At 52.9% G+C, this 17,464-nt stretch overlaps 1 protein-coding gene and 1 long non-coding RNA gene across 5 annotated transcripts; both read left to right on the top strand.

The window, feature by feature from the left end:
- The first annotated feature begins 119 nt into the window (after positions 1 to 119).
- Positions 120 to 5,074, top strand: LOC311197250 (uncharacterized protein). 3 transcript variants are annotated; one of them, XM_084270981.1, is made up of 5 exons: positions 120 to 752; positions 2,797 to 3,034; positions 3,598 to 3,640; positions 3,802 to 3,898; positions 4,749 to 5,074. In XM_084270981.1, exons 1-5 carry the CDS (start codon positions 706 to 708, stop codon positions 4,774 to 4,776), a joined length of 453 nt encoding a protein of 150 aa, XP_084127107.1. In that variant the 5' UTR covers positions 120 to 705; the 3' UTR covers positions 4,777 to 5,074. The 3 variants fall into 3 exon arrangements, 1 of the variants encoding a protein (XP_084127107.1); XR_014617618.1 differs by lacking the exon at positions 120 to 752 and adding an exon at positions 778 to 943; XR_014617619.1 differs by lacking the exons at positions 120 to 752; positions 3,598 to 3,640 and having other exon boundaries at positions 2,689 to 3,034.
- A 3,328-nt stretch (positions 5,075 to 8,402) lies between these two features.
- LOC311197520 lies at positions 8,403 to 13,104 on the top strand. Of its 2 annotated transcripts, XR_014617642.1 has the most exons (5): positions 8,403 to 9,017; positions 10,868 to 11,105; positions 11,670 to 11,712; positions 11,874 to 11,970; positions 12,820 to 13,104. It is a non-coding gene; the product is annotated as an uncharacterized lncRNA (long non-coding RNA). The 2 variants fall into 2 exon arrangements; XR_014617641.1 differs by lacking the exon at positions 11,670 to 11,712.
- Positions 13,105 to 17,464: the final 4,360 nt, after the last annotated feature.

The raw sequence follows: 17,464 nt of genomic DNA, 5'->3' as shown, positions 1-17,464 counted from the left end.
TCTTGGATACCTTGTACCCATTAAGTCCCCAAAAGTTTAAGAGTTGGGTGGTTACCCATCCAGAACCTGTTGTCCTTCTTGTGAGTCTTGGTCCTTTCCAGCCCTCCACTGACCCCTGCCCTTTCTTACTACTCCTCTGATTTTTTTTTTTTTTTTTTTCCCCTTGCCTGTACTTCTCTATTCTACTGTCCTGCTCCCTTTTCTTCTCTCCCTTTCTCTTTCTTCATCTCCCTCTCCTTTTTCTTTTTCTCTCTGTGCTTTTTTCCTGCTTTCTCTTCCTCCTTTTTTCGTCTTCCATCTCTGTCCTGCAGGCCACTGCAGTTACTTTCCTTTTCCATCTCTTTGTCGTGATCTGCACCTGTCTTGTTTTCTCCAACAATTTCTCTAGCCTGTTGTCTGGTGTTCTTTTTTTTTTTTTCATTCTATATCTCACTGTCCCAGGCAGCAAGCTGACCCTTGAATATGCTTTATTCTCCATAAATGCAGGTGCTGTTGGCAGCAGTTCATGAAACGAGGGGCATCTCCAGCAGATCCTGTAGAAGACAGAGTTGCTGCCTGAGGAGAGCACGCCTCAAAGTGTGCATCGTCAGATTTGCGCTCGCTAGAGAGTATGGGACGAAGCTGGCATTGGCGTCCTGTCCAGCCAGTGTCAGGTGACACCCACTTTGCTGCGCACTGGTTACAGGAGGATCTAGAGTAATACAGATGTACTTCTCAGCGAAGGCAGCGAAGCAACACTTTCCTTTCAAACGGTGAGGCTGGTAAGGAAAGCGCAGTTTGTCTCTGACTGTCTCTATTCCCTTTGTCTCAGGGAGGCTGAATGAAAATGATGACTTCTTGACTGTGTTATCACACTGGGTGAGTAGGTGTGACATGCTGGAGCTGGATACTGAAGTTGAGTACGTGGTGGAATCGATGGGTCTGTGTTTTCTGCATGGAGAAGGTAACCTGTCATTCGTTTATTTTTCTCAAAATGAAGCAAAGGACTAGGGAAGGTGGGTTCTTCTTCACAGCGCAGATTTTGATGACATTGTTGGAGTAGAAATCCATCCAAGGGTGGTCCTAAAGTTGGCAACATCAGTAGCATAACAAGAGAGTCTCATGGTTCCACTGTAAAGTGGAAGTACAGAAAGCTGTTCAGCTTGCAGAGTGCAGGCCTGTGTGACCTGGGAATCTACTGATGGACTCTGCCTTATGAGGTGAGATATTTTCGATCGAGCAGGGGGAGTCATCGTGACTTAACAATGTGGTAGCTACACTTGTGATGGGCTCCTGCAGTTTTATCAGCTCTCGGACCCCGGAAGGCCTTCATCCTCCCTCCGTCTCTAGGATGAAAAGGCAAAAAATGCCATATTGTGAGGATGATTGAGTACAATTTTCTGCCGCTCCATAAATAACTTTGATACTTAGTATATGTTAGGAGTGCTTGTGGGAGCTTCAGCCTCTTCTCGAAGCAGTCCCGTCTGTCTAAAGCGCGTGCTTTTAAAAACATCTGTGTGTTACATACATTAGGAACTAAAACTGCAGCTTGATTTTCCTCCTCTAGGGCTGATTTTTCATAATTGCTTCACACCGGTAACAGAAACGGATAGGCCCTGTTTCGTCAGGGTCAGTCCTGACCTCGTTTAAATGCTGCTGCAAAGCTTCAGTGTTTCAGTTTGCAAGCTGTAAAAATACTTTGTTAAAGATAAGAGTGCTTCTTGGAACTTAAGTGGTAGAACCGCCTTCTCAATGGTAGCTTTTGCTGGCTTGCTTTTGTGCAATGTACATCTTTGCCATTGTGATTTAGCGTGCCTGATTGGTTTAGCATACAGACATTGGCACCCGCTGAGTTGATAAACAGGTCTTTCTCACTGTGCCATTTTTCCACTTCCTTTAATTGTATCTTTTTCAGTCTGTAACCACAGTTAATGTCTTTTTTTTTTTTTAAAAAAAGCACACTACAGCAGCTTGCTTTGTTCATGTGTTCAAAAGATGTTTGTGGTTGCTTTTCCCCCAGTTGTTGCTTGGTTTTTTTTCCTCTTTAAATGCTTTCTGAAAGGTAGAACTGCATTTCCTTGTAGGGTGCACTTAGACTTTTTCCACGTTATCGGAGTTGTAAGAACATGTCAGTTTCAACACAGAAAAAAGGTCCAGCTTTTGCCACGAGGCTTTTGCCATTAGGGTTTAGCCTAATGTTGCCGAGGAAGCTTTCTTTCTGCTTCCCTCTAAGCCTTACTGTAAAAAAGAAAAAAAGCTGTCATGGGAAAGCCGGTTAAATCGGGCTCGGACCCCAGATTGTCACCGGTTTAATGCAATGAAAGTGTCCTGACTGGACTGAAGCACCCTAAAACACTTTGCGTGCTGCAGCATAAGAATGCAGATGGCTTATCACGCAGTAACTTGGGGATCAGCACCGTTTGCTGCCACTGGCAGAGGCTTTTTTCTTATTCCTTCTGACTGACACGGCCATAGGAGGTGCCTGTTTTGTGGCAGTAGTGCAGCAGCACCATCTCTCGACCCTGCTGCCTCAGACATTGCTTAGCCTCACTGCATTTTGTTTCCTGGTTTTGCTCGGCAGGACAAGTCCTGTTTGGCTGTAATTGCAGGGTTAGAGTGTAATATGAGGAAAGGAGGGTGTTGGCTTAGGAATTTCTGTTCCGCTTGCCACAGTTTTGCCACCAGTATTGCAGTTGGCGAGGTGGCTGTCGGGCGTGGGAATCGCGGGGGTGAGTCTCAGTGTGGGGACAGGTTTGTTGCTGACGCTTCAGCTGTTGGGGTTTTTGAGTTGCTGATGTGTGTTTTCTCATTCTACAGAACCACCTTCATGTTGCGTTCCAGGGAGTGTACTGTGGATGTACAGGAAAGATCTTTCCTGGTGAGACTGTCTATAACCACCGAAGATGTTCGCCAGCTCTGCGCTGAGAAGTTCGAGGTGGACAAGCCGGCAGAGTGCAGCCCGTTTCTTGTTGTCGACGACACCTGGCAGCAGCTGACGGAGCATACCTGCCCTCGGGAAATGAAGGCTGAGTTGCACAGCTGTCCCCAACCCCAGGTCTTCCACTTTGTCTACAAATGTGTTAACAGAGATCTGTGTGGTGCCATTTGTCACAATGATGACTCCACGTTTTAAAAGCAGCAGCTCGTCGTTGGATTTCTGTTCCTCTTGTTAACGGCTGAAAACATCTTTGTTGGCTGGCATTCCTTAGGAGCCGAGACTGGTCTTAAACCAGGATTGCCCAGTAAAAATCCCTTAGCCACATCAGGCATAGCTTAGAAAACCCCATGTAAATCGTGCCCAGGGCCGGTTATGCAGACTATTCCACCAGCGTGTTTGAGCGAACAGCCACAAGACTCTGCTGCAGCATATCATATCGTGGCCCTCGGCAGGTTGTCTGCTGTGGTGTGCAAATGTCTTATTTTTTTTGCACCTGGCCTCTAGCCACATGTCATTTTGATTTATATATGTGTATGCTAGACAAGCATTGCAGTAAACTGGCTGGTGTTAGCTTGGGTTCGACTTGTCCCATTCAGGGCATCAGTTAACTCAGAATTACCTGGATGATTGATTGCATTCTTTCCTGTTTTTTTTTTGTTTTGTTTTGTTTTTAATTACAGAAAATTGTGGGGGTTTATTATAGACATCTTGCAGCAGTTGCAGGTAGGCTGTCAGGGTCGTCTTCTAAAAATATTTTTTCAGCTGTAAAGAATTCAGTAATTATGCATGTGATTTTAACATTCAATATACAAGAATAAGTCTCTTTCGGGTTTTGGCGTATTGCATTTAAGGTCTCTATGGTTTCTCCTCTTTTCCTGTTACAGGTGAGTTCTTGGGAGCTTGTGGTACCTGTAAGAAGGTCGTAGTATTGGCGCTGGTGATTTCATTGCCTTTATCTGAACTGGATGTACTGTTACCTGGGTTAGTGTTTCTATCCATTGGTTTAGACAGCCTTGTGGGTAGGAAGAGGAAGTTGAAAGAAAAGGATGTAGAGAAGGGGCAGAGAAAGAACGCAGAGAACCGAGTTTAGGATTAAAATGTGTTAGTCTGTCTGCTGGTGCAGGCTCCTCTCAGAAAATGAGCCAAGGAGGTTGGTAAGGTGTTTGTAGTTTTACTGATTTTTTTTTTTTTTTTCCTGGTTTTTGTGGCTATAGGGGTTGGGTGGGTTGGTTTTTTTACAGGCTCTGGGATTTGTGGGGTTAGTGTGGGCTTGTGAGGTTTTTCTGTTGGTTTGTTTTTTTTAACTGGGGTTCTAAGGGGGGGTTTTGGTTCTCTGCCTTTTGAAGGCTTTGGGGTTCTGTGGGTTGCGGGTTTGGGGGAGGGCTAGGGGCTTCTGTGGTGTTTTGAGTTCCCGCAGCTTTTCTTGTGGGGTCTGGGGTTTGTGTGTGTCTTTAATGGGGGTTTGTGGCTTCTTTGGTTTTTGGGCTTTGTAGGGGTTTCTAGTTTGTGGGAATTCTTTGGGTATTTTGGTTTGGTTTTTCTTAGGCTGAGAGGCTTTAGGAGGAAAGCCTGTTCTGAGCGTGGTGTTCTCCTTGTAACAGAAGCAGGGTCTCACTGTGGCATGCCAGCTGTCGTGGCTAACAAGGGAGCTTTTTTGTTTTGTGTTGTTATAAATATTACAAGAGTTCCACTTTGTAAAATGCTTTTGTGATGAGTTCAGGCTACGTCTTGCATCCATTGAAAGCAGTATTTACTGGGGCTGAGTCTTCCTGTTTGGAGCTGAGGAAGGAAGTATGGATTGAATAACAATGTATTGGTTTTTGACCTGCAGATGGGGGAAGAAAGTGAGGAAAGACTAACAGAAGAGCAGATTGAGTCACTTCTCCAGGCAGTCACCAGTCTTCTTCCAGGGGATCCAGAAGAACAGCCAAGAGACTTGGCAATGTTGGCTGAAGACGAAGGTGACCAAACCTTGGAGGCATCTCAGCCCAAAGCTGGCAACGGTTTCGACAGAGGAGAATCGGCTAACAATTTTCTGGGTTATACTTGGCAGCAGTTTACTGTTGTATTGGACATTGTTGTAAAATGCCTTAGAATTTTTATTATTCAGAGGTGATGAGGGAACCAGTTGTTTCCAAGAAAGCGTGGCCAAGGCCACTGTTGTTGTGGCATCTTTCCATCGATGGGGCTGGCAGCAGCTGAGTCAGGGCGGTTGGCTCTTTTTGGGGGACTATGGGGTCTTTACAGGGTCTCTTTTTGGTGGGGTCTAGGGCTTTTGGGGGGGGTTCTCTAAGGGGGGGGGTGTGGGGTTCTTTGAGGGGATCTTTATGGGGTCTCATTTTGGGGGGGATGTGAGGGGCTTGGGGGCGTCTTTAAGGAGTCTCAGGTTTTTTGGGGGGTGGTTAGGGTTCTTTATGGGGTCTGTTTGGGGGGTCTGGGTTTTTTGGGGGGGGCTCTTTGGGGAGTTGGGGGGCCCTAAGGGCCTTTTTAGGGGATCGTGGGGGGGCTCTTTGGGGGGGGGGGTGTCTCTGAGGGGTTCTGGGGGGGTCTCTCTAGGGTCTATTTTTGGGGTGTTGGGGGTTCCTTCGGGGGTCTTCTAGGGGGTCAGGGGCCAGGGTGGGGTTCGAGGGCTCTCAGAGGGGTCGCAGTAGGGTTGGGAGGGGGGTTGAATTCGCTGGAGGAGATGGGGGGTTGTTAATGAGCGCAGGTCAGCGGCAGACGGGTAATTAGTGGGGCAGGGGGAGCCGAAAAGGGCCGAGCAGAGGCGGAGAGATACGAGCAGAGGCGGAGAGATACGAGCACTGGCGGAAAGGCCCGAGCACTGGCGGAAAGGCCCGAGCGGGGATTCGAACACGGGGGTCCTCGGTGCTGCCGCCTTGCGGACACGCAGCGGTACTGCGCCCGGGTGGCGCAGCGCACGGAAGCCGCCGCGTTCTGCTGCCTCCGTGCACACTCGCCGCGTTCCTGCGCGGGTGCGCGCAGAGCCCGCTGCGTGCGGACTGCGGCCGGGCGGCGCAGCGCGAGCGGCAGGGCGCTTTAACGAGGGACGCCGCCATTGCGGGGCGGCCGCTCCCTCCCGGTGAGGGGGGGGGTTCCGCCGCCCGTCGCGGGGTCGGCCGGGGCACTGTCAGGTCCGGGGAACCCCCGAAGGCGATGGGACTCCCTCGGGGGGGCAGATTTTGGGAGGGGGCGCGCGGGGGGTGGGGTCACTGTCATGTGCGGGGATTCGAAGACGGGGTGAGGTCGCCCATCCGGGCGCTGACCGAGCTGGTACCTGCTTAGCTTCCCGGACGGGGAAGCTGTGAGGTCACCGGACGCTCCCTCCCGGAGAGGCGCCGGTACCCCCCCCCCCCTCGCGGGATCGCTCGGTGCTGCCGTCTTGCGGACACGCAGCGGTACTGCGCCCGGGTGGCGCAGCGCACGGAAGCCGCAGCGTTCCGAAAGTTCCCTCCCGGTGAGGCGGGGTTTCCTTCGCCCGTCGCGGGGTCGGCCGGGGCACTGTCAGGTCCGGGGAACCCTCGAAGGTGATGGGACTCCCTCGGGGGGGGTCAGATTTTGGGAGGAGGGGCGCACGTGGCGGGGGCACTGTTAGGTGCGGGGATTCGAAGACGGGGTGAGGTCGCCCATCCGGGCGCTGACCGAACTGGTCCCTGCTTAGCTTCCCGAACGGGGCAGCTGTGCTGTGTAGCCCCCCCCCAAGCTCGCGCCCCCAAACGGGGGCCCGGAAGCCCCCCGGCGGCCATTTTTCCGTCGGAGCCGCACGGAGATGGGCGCCGCCATGCTCGGCAGCCCCCCGGCCGCCTTTTAACCGCCGGAGCCGCACGGAGATGGGCGCCGCCATGCCCGGAAGCCCCCCGGCGGCCATTTTTCCGCCGTAGCCGCACGGAGATGGGCGCCGCCATGCCCGGAAGCCCCTCGGTCGCCATTTAACCGCCGGAGCCGTACGGAGATGGGCGCCGCCATGCCCGGAAGTCCTCCGGCGGCCATTTTTCCGCCGGAGCCGCACGGAGATGGGCGCCGCCATGCCCGTAAGCCCCTCGGTCGCCATTTAACCGCCGGAGCCGTACGGAGATGGGCGCCGCCATGCCCGGAAGTCCTCCGGCGGCCATTTTTCCGCCGGAGCCGCACTGGAATGTATCCCGGCATGCCCCGCTCCCTTGCGGGGGAGTATATCCCGGCATGCCCCGCTCCTTTCCGGGGCAGTATATCCCGGCATGCCCCGCTCCTTTCCGGGCAGTATAACCGCGGAGCTGCCACGAGGAGCCTGCCCGTGCTTTCCGGGGCGATGAGGGGGCCCGTCGGGATGCCGGCGCTCCCTCCCGGTGAGGCTCCGGTTCCGCCGCCCGTCGCGGGGTCGGCCGGGGCCGGGCGGTCGGCGGGTCGCGGCGCGAGTGGTCGCGGCGGGCCGGGGGTCGGTGCGGGGCGCGCGGGCGGCGAGGCGCCGCGCCTTCCGCCCCCCCCCAGCCGCGGCCGGCCTTCTGCCGGCGCCGGTCCGTGCCGGGACGTGTCTCCGCGGCGTCCGGCGGGGTGTCTGGGCCGGGAGGGGGGGCTCCGCGCCGCGCGGGCAGTGCGCGGAGGGGGTCGCGGCGGGGGCTCGGGGGTGCGGCCGGGCCAGAGCTCCCGTTCCCCGAGCAGCCGGCACGGGAGACACGGGGCACCGAAGGGGCCGGCGGGGCGGGGCGCGACTGGACTCTTCCGGTCAGTCTGAGCGTGTCCGGGCCGCGGGGCTGGCAGGTTTGGGGGGATTTGGGGCTTTGCGTGGGTCTGTGTCTCTCTCTAGTTGCGGCTTGTGGGTTTTCTGTCTGGCGGGGCTGTTTTGGCAGAGGAGGGCTTAGGGCTTCTCTTGTGGCTGCTGTGGCGTTCAGTGGTTATCGGGGCTTCTTGTGGTGTCTGGGGTTTCCGGGTTTGCTGGTTTCTTCGGCTCGGTGGTTATTTTGCTCTGGTCTTTTGTTGGTTTTCTGGTTTGGGTTTCTTTTGTGGTTTTAATTGGGTTTTTGGGGGTTCCGTGGCTCGCAGGGTTTCTATAATTTTTTATGGTAAATGAAAATGGAGCACAGGTTCTGCTCTGCCTTTTGTTTCCTTGTCAGCCTTTGTTGCCCTTGTGAAATGTCCAAGCCCATTGGAGACATTACTGTTTGGCTTGCTATTTGAGCTTTCTTCTTGGATACCTTGTACCCATTAAGTCCCCAAAAGTTTAAGAGTTGGGTGGTTACCCATCCAGAACCTGTTGTCCTTCTTGTGAGTCTTGGTCCTTCCCAGCCCTCCACTGACCCCTGCCCTTTCTTACTACTCCTCTGATTTTTTTTTTTTTTTTTTCCCCTTGCCTGTACTTCTCTATTCTACTGTCCTGCTCCCTTTTCTTCTCTCCCTTTCTCTTTCTTCATCTCCCTCTCCTTTTTCTTTTTCTCTCTGTGCTTTTTTCCTGCTTTCTCTTCCTCCTTTTTTCGTCTTCCATCTCTGTCCTGCAGGCCACTGCAGTTACTTTCCTTTTCCATCTCTTTGTCGTGATCTGCACCTGTCTTGTTTTCTCCAACAATTTCTCTAGCCTGTTGTCTGGTGTTCTTTTTTTTTTTTTCATTCTATATCTCACTGTCCCAGGCAGCAAGCTGACCCTTGAATATGCTTTATTCTCCATAAATGCAGGTGCTGTTGGCAGCAGTTCATGAAACGAGGGGCATCTCCAGCAGATCCTGTAGAAGACAGAGTTGCTGCCTGAGGAGAGCACGCCTCAAAGTGTGCATCGTCAGATTTGCGCTCGCTAGAGAGTATGGGACGAAGCTGGCATTGGCGTCCTGTCCAGCCAGTGTCAGGTGACACCCACTTTGCTGCGCACTGGTTACAGGAGGATCTAGAGTAATACAGATGTACTTCTCAGCGAAGGCAGCGAAGCAACACTTTCCTTTCAAACGGTGAGGCTGGTAAGGAAAGCGCAGTTTGTCTCTGACTGTCTCTATTCCCTTTGTCTCAGGGAGGCTGAATGAAAATGATGACTTCTTGACTGTGTTATCACACTGGGTGAGTAGGTGTGACATGCTGGAGCTGGATACTGAAGTTGAGTACGTGGTGGAATCGATGGGTCTGTGTTTTCTGCATGGAGAAGGTAACCTGTCATTCGTTTATTTTTCTCAAAATGAAGCAAAGGACTAGGGAAGGTGGGTTCTTCTTCACAGCGCAGATTTTGATGACATTGTTGGAGTAGAAATCCATCCAAGGGTGGTCCTAAAGTTGGCAACATCAGTAGCATAACAAGAGAGTCTCATGGTTCCACTGTAAAGTGGAAGTACAGAAAGCTGTTCAGCTTGCAGAGTGCAGGCCTGTGTGACCTGGGAATCTACTGATGGACTCTGCCTTATGAGGTGAGATATTTTTGATCGAGCAGGGGGAGTCATCGTGACTTAACAATGTGGTAGCTACACTTGTGATGGGCTCCTGCAGTTTTATCAGCTCTCGGACCCCGGAAGGCCTTCATCCTCCCTCCGTCTCTAGGATGAAAAGGCAAAAAATGCCATATTGTGAGGATGATTGAGTACAATTTTCTGCCGCTCCATAAATAACTTTGATACTTAGTATATGTTAGGAGTGCTTGTGGGAGCTTCAGCCTCTTCTCGAAGCAGTCCCGTCTGTCTAAAGCGCGTGCTTTTAAAAACATCTGTGTGTTACATACATTAGGAACTAAAACTGCAGCTTGATTTTCCTCCTCTAGGGCTGATTTTTCATAATTGCTTCACACCGGTAACAGAAACGGATAGGCCCTGTTTCGTCAGGGTCAGTCCTGACCTCGTTTAAATGCTGCTGCAAAGCTTCAGTGTTTCAGTTTGCAAGCTGTAAAAATACTTTGTTAAAGATAAGAGTGCTTCTTGGAACTTAAGTGGTAGAACCACCTTCTCAATGGTAGCTTTTGCTGGCTTGCTTTTGTGCAATGTACATCTTTGCCATTGTGATTTAGCGTGCCTGATTGGTTTAGCATACAGACATTGGCACCCGCTGAGTTGATAAACAGGTCTTTCTCACTGTGCCATTTTTCCACTTCCTTTAATTGTATCTTTTTCAGTCTGTAACCACAGTTAATGTCTTTTTTTTTTAAAAAAAGCACACTACAGCAGCTTGCTTTGTTCATGTGTTCAAAAGATGTTTGTGGTTGCTTTTCCCCCAGTTGTTGCTTGGTTTTTTTTCCTCTTTAAATGCTTTCTGAAAGGTAGAACTGCATTTCCTTGTAGGGTGCACTTAGACTTTTTCCACGTTATCGGAGTTGTAAGAACATGTCAGTTTCAACACAGAAAAAAGGTCCAGCTTTTGCCACGAGGCTTTTGCCATTAGGGTTTAGCCTAATGTTGCCGAGGAAGCTTTCTTTCTGCTTCCCTCTAAGCCTTACTGTAAAAAAGAAAAAAAGCTGTCATGGGAAAGCCGGTTAAATCGGGCTCGGACCCCAGATTGTCACCGGTTTAATGCAATGAAAGTGTCCTGACTGGACTGAAGCACCCTAAAACACTTTGCGTGCTGCAGCATAAGAATGCAGATGGCTTATCACGCAGTAACTTGGGGATCAGCACCGTTTGCTGCCACTGGCAGAGGCTTTTTTCTTATTCCTTCTGACTGACACGGCCATAGGAGGTGCCTGTTTTGTGGCAGTAGTGCAGCAGCACCATCTCTCGACCCTGCTGCCTCAGACATTGCTTAGCCTCACTGCATTTTGTTTCCTGGTTTTGCTCGGCAGGACAAGTCCTGTTTGGCTGTAATTGCAGGGTTAGAGTGTAATATGAGGAAAGGAGGGTGTTGGCTTAGGAATTTCTGTTCCGCTTGCCACAGTTTTGCCACCAGTATTGCAGTTGGCGAGGTGGCTGTCGGGCGTGGGAATCGCGGGGGTGAGTCTCAGTGTGGGGACAGGTTTGTTGCTGACGCTTCAGCTGTTGGGGTTTTTGAGTTGCTGATGTGTGTTTTCTCATTCTACAGAACCACCTTCATGTTGCGTTCCAGGGAGTGTACTGTGGATGTACAGGAAAGATCTTTCCTGGTGAGACTGTCTATAACCACCGAAGATGTTCGCCAGCTCTGCGCTGAGAAGTTCGAGGTGGACAAGCCGGCAGAGTGCAGCCCGTTTCTTGTTGTCGACGACACCTGGCAGCAGCTGACGGAGCATACCTGCCCTCGGGAAATGAAGGCTGAGTTGCACAGCTGTCCCCAACCCCAGGTCTTCCACTTTGTCTACAAATGTGTTAACAGAGATCTGTGTGGTGCCATTTGTCACAATGATGACTCCACGTTTTAAAAGCAGCAGCTCGTCGTTGGATTTCTGTTCCTCTTGTTAACGGCTGAAAACATCTTTGTTGGCTGGCATTCCTTAGGAGCCGAGACTGGTCTTAAACCAGGATTGCCCAGTAAAAATCCCTTAGCCACATCAGGCATAGCTTAGAAAACCCCATGTAAATCGTGCCCAGGGCCGGTTATGCAGACTATTCCACCAGCGTGTTTGAGCGAACAGCCACAAGACTCTGCTGCAGCATATCATATCGTGGCCCTCGGCAGGTTGTCTGCTGTGGTGTGCAAATGTCTTATTTTTTTTTGCACCTGGCCTCTAGCCACATGTCATTTTGATTTATATATGTGTATGCTAGACAAGCATTGCAGTAAACTGGCTGGTGTTAGCTTGGGTTCGACTTGTCCCATTCAGGGCATCGGTTAACTCAGAATTACCTGGATGATTGATTGCATTCTTTCCTGGTTTTTTTTTGTTTTGTTTTGTTTTTAATTACAGAAAATTGTGGGGGTTTATTATAGACATCTTGCAGCAGTTGCAGGTAGGCTGTCAGGGTCGTCTTCTAAAAATATTTTTTCAGCTGTAAAGAATTCAGTAATTATGCATGTGATTTTAACATTCAATATACAAGAATAAGTCTCTTTCGGGTTTTGGCGTATTGCATTTAAGGTCTCTATGGTTTCTCCTCTTTTCCTGTTACAGGTGAGTTCTTGGGAGCTTGTGGTACCTGTAAGAAGGTCGTAGTATTGGCGCTGGTGATTTCATTGCCTTTATCTGAACTGGATGTACTGTTACCTGGGTTAGTGTTTCTATCCATTGGTTTAGACAGCCTTGTGGGTAGGAAGAGGAAGTTGAAAGAAAAGGATGTAGAGAAGGGGCAGAGAAAGAACGCAGAGAACCGAGTTTAGGATTAAAATGTGTTAGTCTGTCTGCTGGTGCAGGCTCCTCTCAGAAAATGAGCCAAGGAGGTTGGTAAGGTGTTTGTAGTTTTACTGATTTTTTTTTTTTTTTCCTGGTTTTTGTGGCTATAGGGGTTGGGTGGGTTGGTTTTTTTACAGGGTCTGGGATTTGTGGGGTTAGTGTGGGCTTGTGAGGTTTTTCTGTTGGTTTGTTTTTTTTAACTGGGGTTCTAAGGGGGGGTTTTGGTTCTCTGCCTTTTGAAGGCTTTGGGGTTCTGTGGGTTGCGGGTTTGGGGGAGGGCTAGGGGCTTCTGTGGTGTTTTGAGTTCCCGCAGCTTTTCTTGTGGGGTCTGGGGTTTCTGTGTGTCTTTAATGGGGGTTTGTGGCTTCTTTGGTTTTTGGGCTTTGTAGGGGTTTCTAGTTTGTGGGAATTCTTTGGGTATTTTGGTTTGGTTTTTCTTAGGCTGAGAGGCTTTAGGAGGAAAGCCTGTTCTGAGCGTGGTGTTCTCCTTGTAACAGAAGCAGGGTCTCACTGTGGCATGCCAGCTGTCGTGGCTAACAAGGGAGCTTTTTTGTTTTGTGTTGTTATAAATATTACAAGAGTTCCACTTTGTAAAATGCTTTTGTGATGAGTTCAGGCTACGTCTTGCATCCATTGAAAGCAGTATTTACTGGGGCTGAGTCTTCCTGTTTGGAGCTGAGGAAGGAAGTATGGATTGAATAACAATGTATTGGTTTTTGACCTGCAGATGGGGGAAGAAAGTGAGGAAAGACTAACAGAAGAGCAGATTGAGTCACTTCTCCAGGCAGTCTACCAGTCTTCTTCCAGGGGATCCAGAAGAACAGCCAAGAGACTTGGCAATGTTGGCTGAAGACGAAGGTGACCAAACCTTGGAGGCATCTCAGCCCAAAGCTGGCAACGGTTTCGACAGAGGAGAATCGGCTAACAATTTTCTGGGTTATACTTGGCAGCAGTTTACTGTTGTATTGGACATTGTTGTAAAATGCCTTAGAATTTTTATTATTCAGAGGTGATGAGGGAACCAGTTGTTTCCAAGAAAGCGTGGCCAAGGCCACTGTTGTTATGGCATCTTTCCATCGATGGGGCTGGCAGCAGCTGAGTCAGGGCGGTTGGCTCTTTTTGGGGGACTATGGGGTCTTTACAGGGTCTCTTTTTGGTGGGGTCTAGGGCTTTTGGGGGGGGTTCTCTAAGGGGGGGGGTGTGGGGTTCTTTGAGGGGATCTTTATGGGGTCTCATTTTGGGGGGGATGTGAGGGGCTTGGGGGCGTCTTTAAGGAGTCTCAGGTTTTTTGGGGGGTGGTTAGGGTTCTTTATGGGGTCTGTTTGGGGGGTCTGGGTTTTTTGGGGGGGTCGCTTTGGGGAGTTGGGGGGCCCTAAGGGCCTTTTTAGGGGATCGTGGGGGGGCTCTTTGGGGGGGGGGTGTCTCTGAGGGGTTCTGGGGGGGTCTCTCTAGGGTCTATTTTTGGGGTGTTGGGGGTTCCTTCGGGGGTCTTCTAGGGGGTCAGGGGCCAGGGTGGGGTTCGAGGGCTCTCAGAGGGGTCGCAGTAGGGTTGGGAGGGGGGTTGAATTCGCTGGAGGAGATGGGGGGTTGTTAATGAGCGCAGGTCAGCGGCAGACGGGTAATTAGTGGGGCAGGGGGAGCCGAAAAGGGCCGAGCAGAGGCGGAGAGATACGAGCAGAGGCGGAGAGATACGAGCACTGGCGGAAAGGCCCGAGCACTGGCGGAAAGGCCCGAGCGGGGATTCGAACACGGGGGTCCTCGGTGCTGCCGCCTTGCGGACACGCAGCGGTACTGCGCCCGGGTGGCGCAGCGCACGGAAGCCGCCGCGTTCTGCTGCCTCCGTGCACACTCGCCGCGTTCCTGCGCGGGTGCGCGCAGAGCCCGCTGCGTGCGGACTGCGGCCGGGCGGCGCAGCGCGAGCGGCAGGGCGCTTTAACGAGGGACGCCGCCATTGCGGGGCGGCCGCTCCCTCCCGGTGAGGGGGGGGTTCCGCCGCCCGTCGCGGGGTCGGCCGGGGCACTGTGAGGTCACCGGACGCTCCCTCCCGGAGAGGCGCCGGTACCCCCCCCCCCCGCCCTCGCGGGATCGCTCGGTGCTGCCGCCTTGCGGACACGCAGCGGTACTGCGCCCGGGTGGCGCAGCGCACGGAAGCCGCAGCGCTCCGAAAGTTCCCTCCCGGTGAGGCGGGGTTTCCTTCGCCCGTCGCGGGGTCGGCCGGGGCACTGTCAGGTCCGGGGAACCCTCGAAGGTGATGGGACTCCCTCGGGGGGGGTCAGATTTTGGGAGGAGGGGCGCACGTGGCGGGGGCACTGTTAGGTGCGGGGATTCGAAGACGGGGTGAGGTCGCCCATCCGGGCGCTGACCGAACTGGTCCCTGCTTAGCTTCCCGAACGGGGCAGCTGTGCTGTGTAGCCCCCCCCAAGCTCGCGCCCCCCAACGGGGGCCCGGAAGCCCCCCGGCGGCCATTTTTCCGTCGGAGCCGCACGGAGATGGGCGCCGCCATGCTCGGAAACCCCCCGGCCGCCTTTTAACCGCCGGAGCCGCACGGAGATGGGCGCCGCCATGCCCGGAAGCCCCCCGGCGGCCATTTTTCCGCCGGAGCCGCACGGAGATGGGCGCCGCCATGCCCGGAAGCCCCCCGGCCGCCTTTTAACCGCCGAAGCCGCACGGAGATGGGCGCCGCCATGCCCGGAAGCCCCCCGGCGGCCATTTTTCCGCCGGAGCCGCACGGAGATGGGCGCCGCCATGCCCGTAAGCCCCTCGGTCGCCATTTAACCGCCGGAGCCGTACGGAGATGGGCGCCGCCATGCCCGGAAGTCCTCCGGCGGCCATTTTTCCGCCGGAGCCGCACTGTAATGTTTCCCGGCATGCCCCGCTCCCTTGCGGGGGAGTATATCCCGGCATGCCCCGCTCCTTTCCGGGGCAGTATATCCCGGCATGCCCCGCTCCTTTCCGGGCAGTATAACCGCGGAGCTGCCACGAGGAGCCTGCCCGTGCTTTCCGGGGCGATGAGGGGGCCCGTCGGGATGCCGGCGCTCCCTCCCGGTGAGGCTCCGGTTCCGCCGCCCGTCGCGGGGTCGGCCGGGGCCGGGCGGTCGGCGGGTCGCGGCGCGAGTGGTCGCGGCGGGCCGGGGGTCGGTGCGGGGCGCGCGGGCGGCGAGGCGCCGCGCCTTCCACCCCCCCCCAGCCGCGGCCGGCCTTCTGCCGGCGCCGGTCCGTGCCGGGACGTGTCTCCGCGGCGTCCGGCGGGGTGTCTGGGCCGGGAGGGGGGGCTCCGCGCCGCGCGGGCAGTGCGCGGAGGGGGTCGCGGCGGGGGCTTGGGGGTGCGGCCGGGCCAGAGCTCCCGTTCCCCGAGCAGCCGGCACGGGAGACACGGGGCACCGAAGGGGCCGGCGGGGCGGGGCGCGACTGGACTCTTCCGGTCAGTCTGAGCGTGTCCGGGCCGCGGGGCTGGCAGGTTTGGGGGGATTTGGGGCTTTGTGTGGGTCTGTGTCTCTCTCTAGTTGCGGCTTGTGGGTTTTCTGTCTGGCGGGGCTGTTTTGGCAGAGGAGGGCTTAGGGCTTCTCTTGTGGCTGCTGTGGCGTTCAGTGGTTATCGGGGGTTCTTGTGGTGTCTGGGGTTTCCGGGTTTGCTGGTTTCTTCGGCTCGGTGGTTATTTTGCTCTGGTCTTTTGTTGGTTTTCTGGTTTGGGTTTCTTTTGTGGTTTTAATTGGGTTTTTGGGGGTTCCGTGGCTCGCAGGGTTTCTATAATTTTTTTATGGTAAATGAAAATGGAGCACAGGTTCTGCTCTGCCTTTTGTTTCCTTGTCAGCCTTTGTTGCCCTTGTGAAATGTCCAAGCCCATTGGAGACATTACTGTTTGGCTTGCTATTTGAGCTTTCTTCTTGGATACCTTGTACCCATTAAGTCCCCAAAAGTTTAAGAGTTGGGTGGTTACCCATCCAGAACCTGTTGTCCTTCTTGTGAGTCTTGGTCCTTCCCAGCCCTCCACTGACCCCTGCCCTTTCTTACTACTCCTCTGACTTTTTTTTTTTTTTCCCCTTGCCTGTACTTCTCTATTCTACTGTCCTGCTCCCTTTTCTTCTCTCCCTTTCCCTTTCTTCATCTCCCTCTCCCTTTTCTTTTTCTCTCTGTGCTTTTTTCCTGCTTTCTCTTCCTCCTTTTTTCGTCTTCCGTCTCTGTCCTGCAGGCCACTGCAGTTACTTTCCTTTTCCATCTCTTTGTCGTGATCTGCACCTGTCTTGTTTTCTCCAACAATTTCTCTAGCCTGTTGTCTGGTGTTCTTTTTTTTTTTTTTTCATTCTATATCTCACTGTCCCAGGCAGCAAGCTGACCCTTGAATATGCTTTATTCTCCATAAATGCAGGTGCTGTTGGCAGCAGTTCATGAAACGAGGGGCATCTCCAGCAGATCCTGCAGAAGACAGAGTTGCTGCCTGAGGAGAGCACGCCTCAAAGTGTGCATCGTCAGATTTGCGCTCGCTAGAGAGTATGGGACGAAGCTGGCATTGGCGTCCTGTCCAGCCAGTGTCAGGTGACACCCACTTTGCTGCGCACTGGTTACAGGAGGATCTAGAGTAATACAGATGTACTTCTCAGCGAAGGCAGCGAAGCAACACTTTCCTTTCAAACGGTGAGGCTGGTAAGGAAAGCGCAGTTTGTCTCTGACTGTCTCTATTCCCTTTGTCTCAGGGAGGCTGAATGAAAATGATGACTTCTTGACTGTGTTATCACACTGGGTGAGTAGGTGTGACATGCTGGAGCTGGATACTGAAGTTGAGTACGTGGTGGAATCGATGGATCTGTGTTTTCTGCATGGAGAAGGTAACCTGTCATTCGTTTATTTTTCTTAAAATGAAGCAAAGGACTAGGGAAGGTGGGCTCTTCTTCACAGCGCAGATTTTGATGACATTGTTGGAGTAGAAATCCATCCAAGGGTGGTCCTAAAGTTGGCAACATCAGTAGCATAACAAGAGAGTCTCATGGTTCCACTGTAAAGTGGAAGTACAGAAAGCTGTTCAGCTCGCAGAGTGCAGGCCTGTGTGACCTGGGAATCTACTGATGGACTCTGCCTTATGAGGTGAGATATTTTCGATCGAGCAGGGGGAGTCATCGTGACTTAACAATGTGGTAGCTACACTTGTGATGGGCTCCTGCAGTTTTATCAGCTCTCGGACCCCGGAAGGCCTTCATCCTCCCTCCGTCTCTAGGATGAAAAGGCAAAAAATGCCATATTGTGAGGATGATTGAGTACAATTTTCTGCCGCTCCATAAATAACTTTGATACTTAGTATATGTTAGGAGTGCTTGTGGGAGCTTCAGCCTCTTCTCGAAGCAGTCCCGTCTGTCTAAAGCGCGTGCTTTTAAAAACAT

Source organism: Gallinula chloropus, assembly GCF_964237585.1.
Source record: "Gallinula chloropus genome assembly, chromosome: 15".
Classification (NCBI taxonomy): domain Eukaryota; kingdom Metazoa; phylum Chordata; class Aves; order Gruiformes; family Rallidae; genus Gallinula; species Gallinula chloropus.
The sequence above is the reverse complement of the archived record's forward strand: the minus strand, read 5'-3'. Positions and strand labels throughout refer to the sequence as shown.

Bases quoted from the DNA above. Each gene is read 5' to 3' on its own strand.
- LOC311197250 (XM_084270981.1), top strand. From the start codon at position 706: ATGTACTTCTCAGCGAAGGCAGCGAAGCAACACTTTCCTTTCAAACG. The intron at 753-2,796 runs GTGAGGCTGGTA...CTCATTCTACAG, and splicing joins CAACACTTTCCTTTCAAACG to AACCACCTTCATGTTGCGTT. The intron at 3,035-3,597 runs GTCTTCCACTTT...TTTTAATTACAG, and splicing joins ACAGCTGTCCCCAACCCCAG to AAAATTGTGGGGGTTTATTA.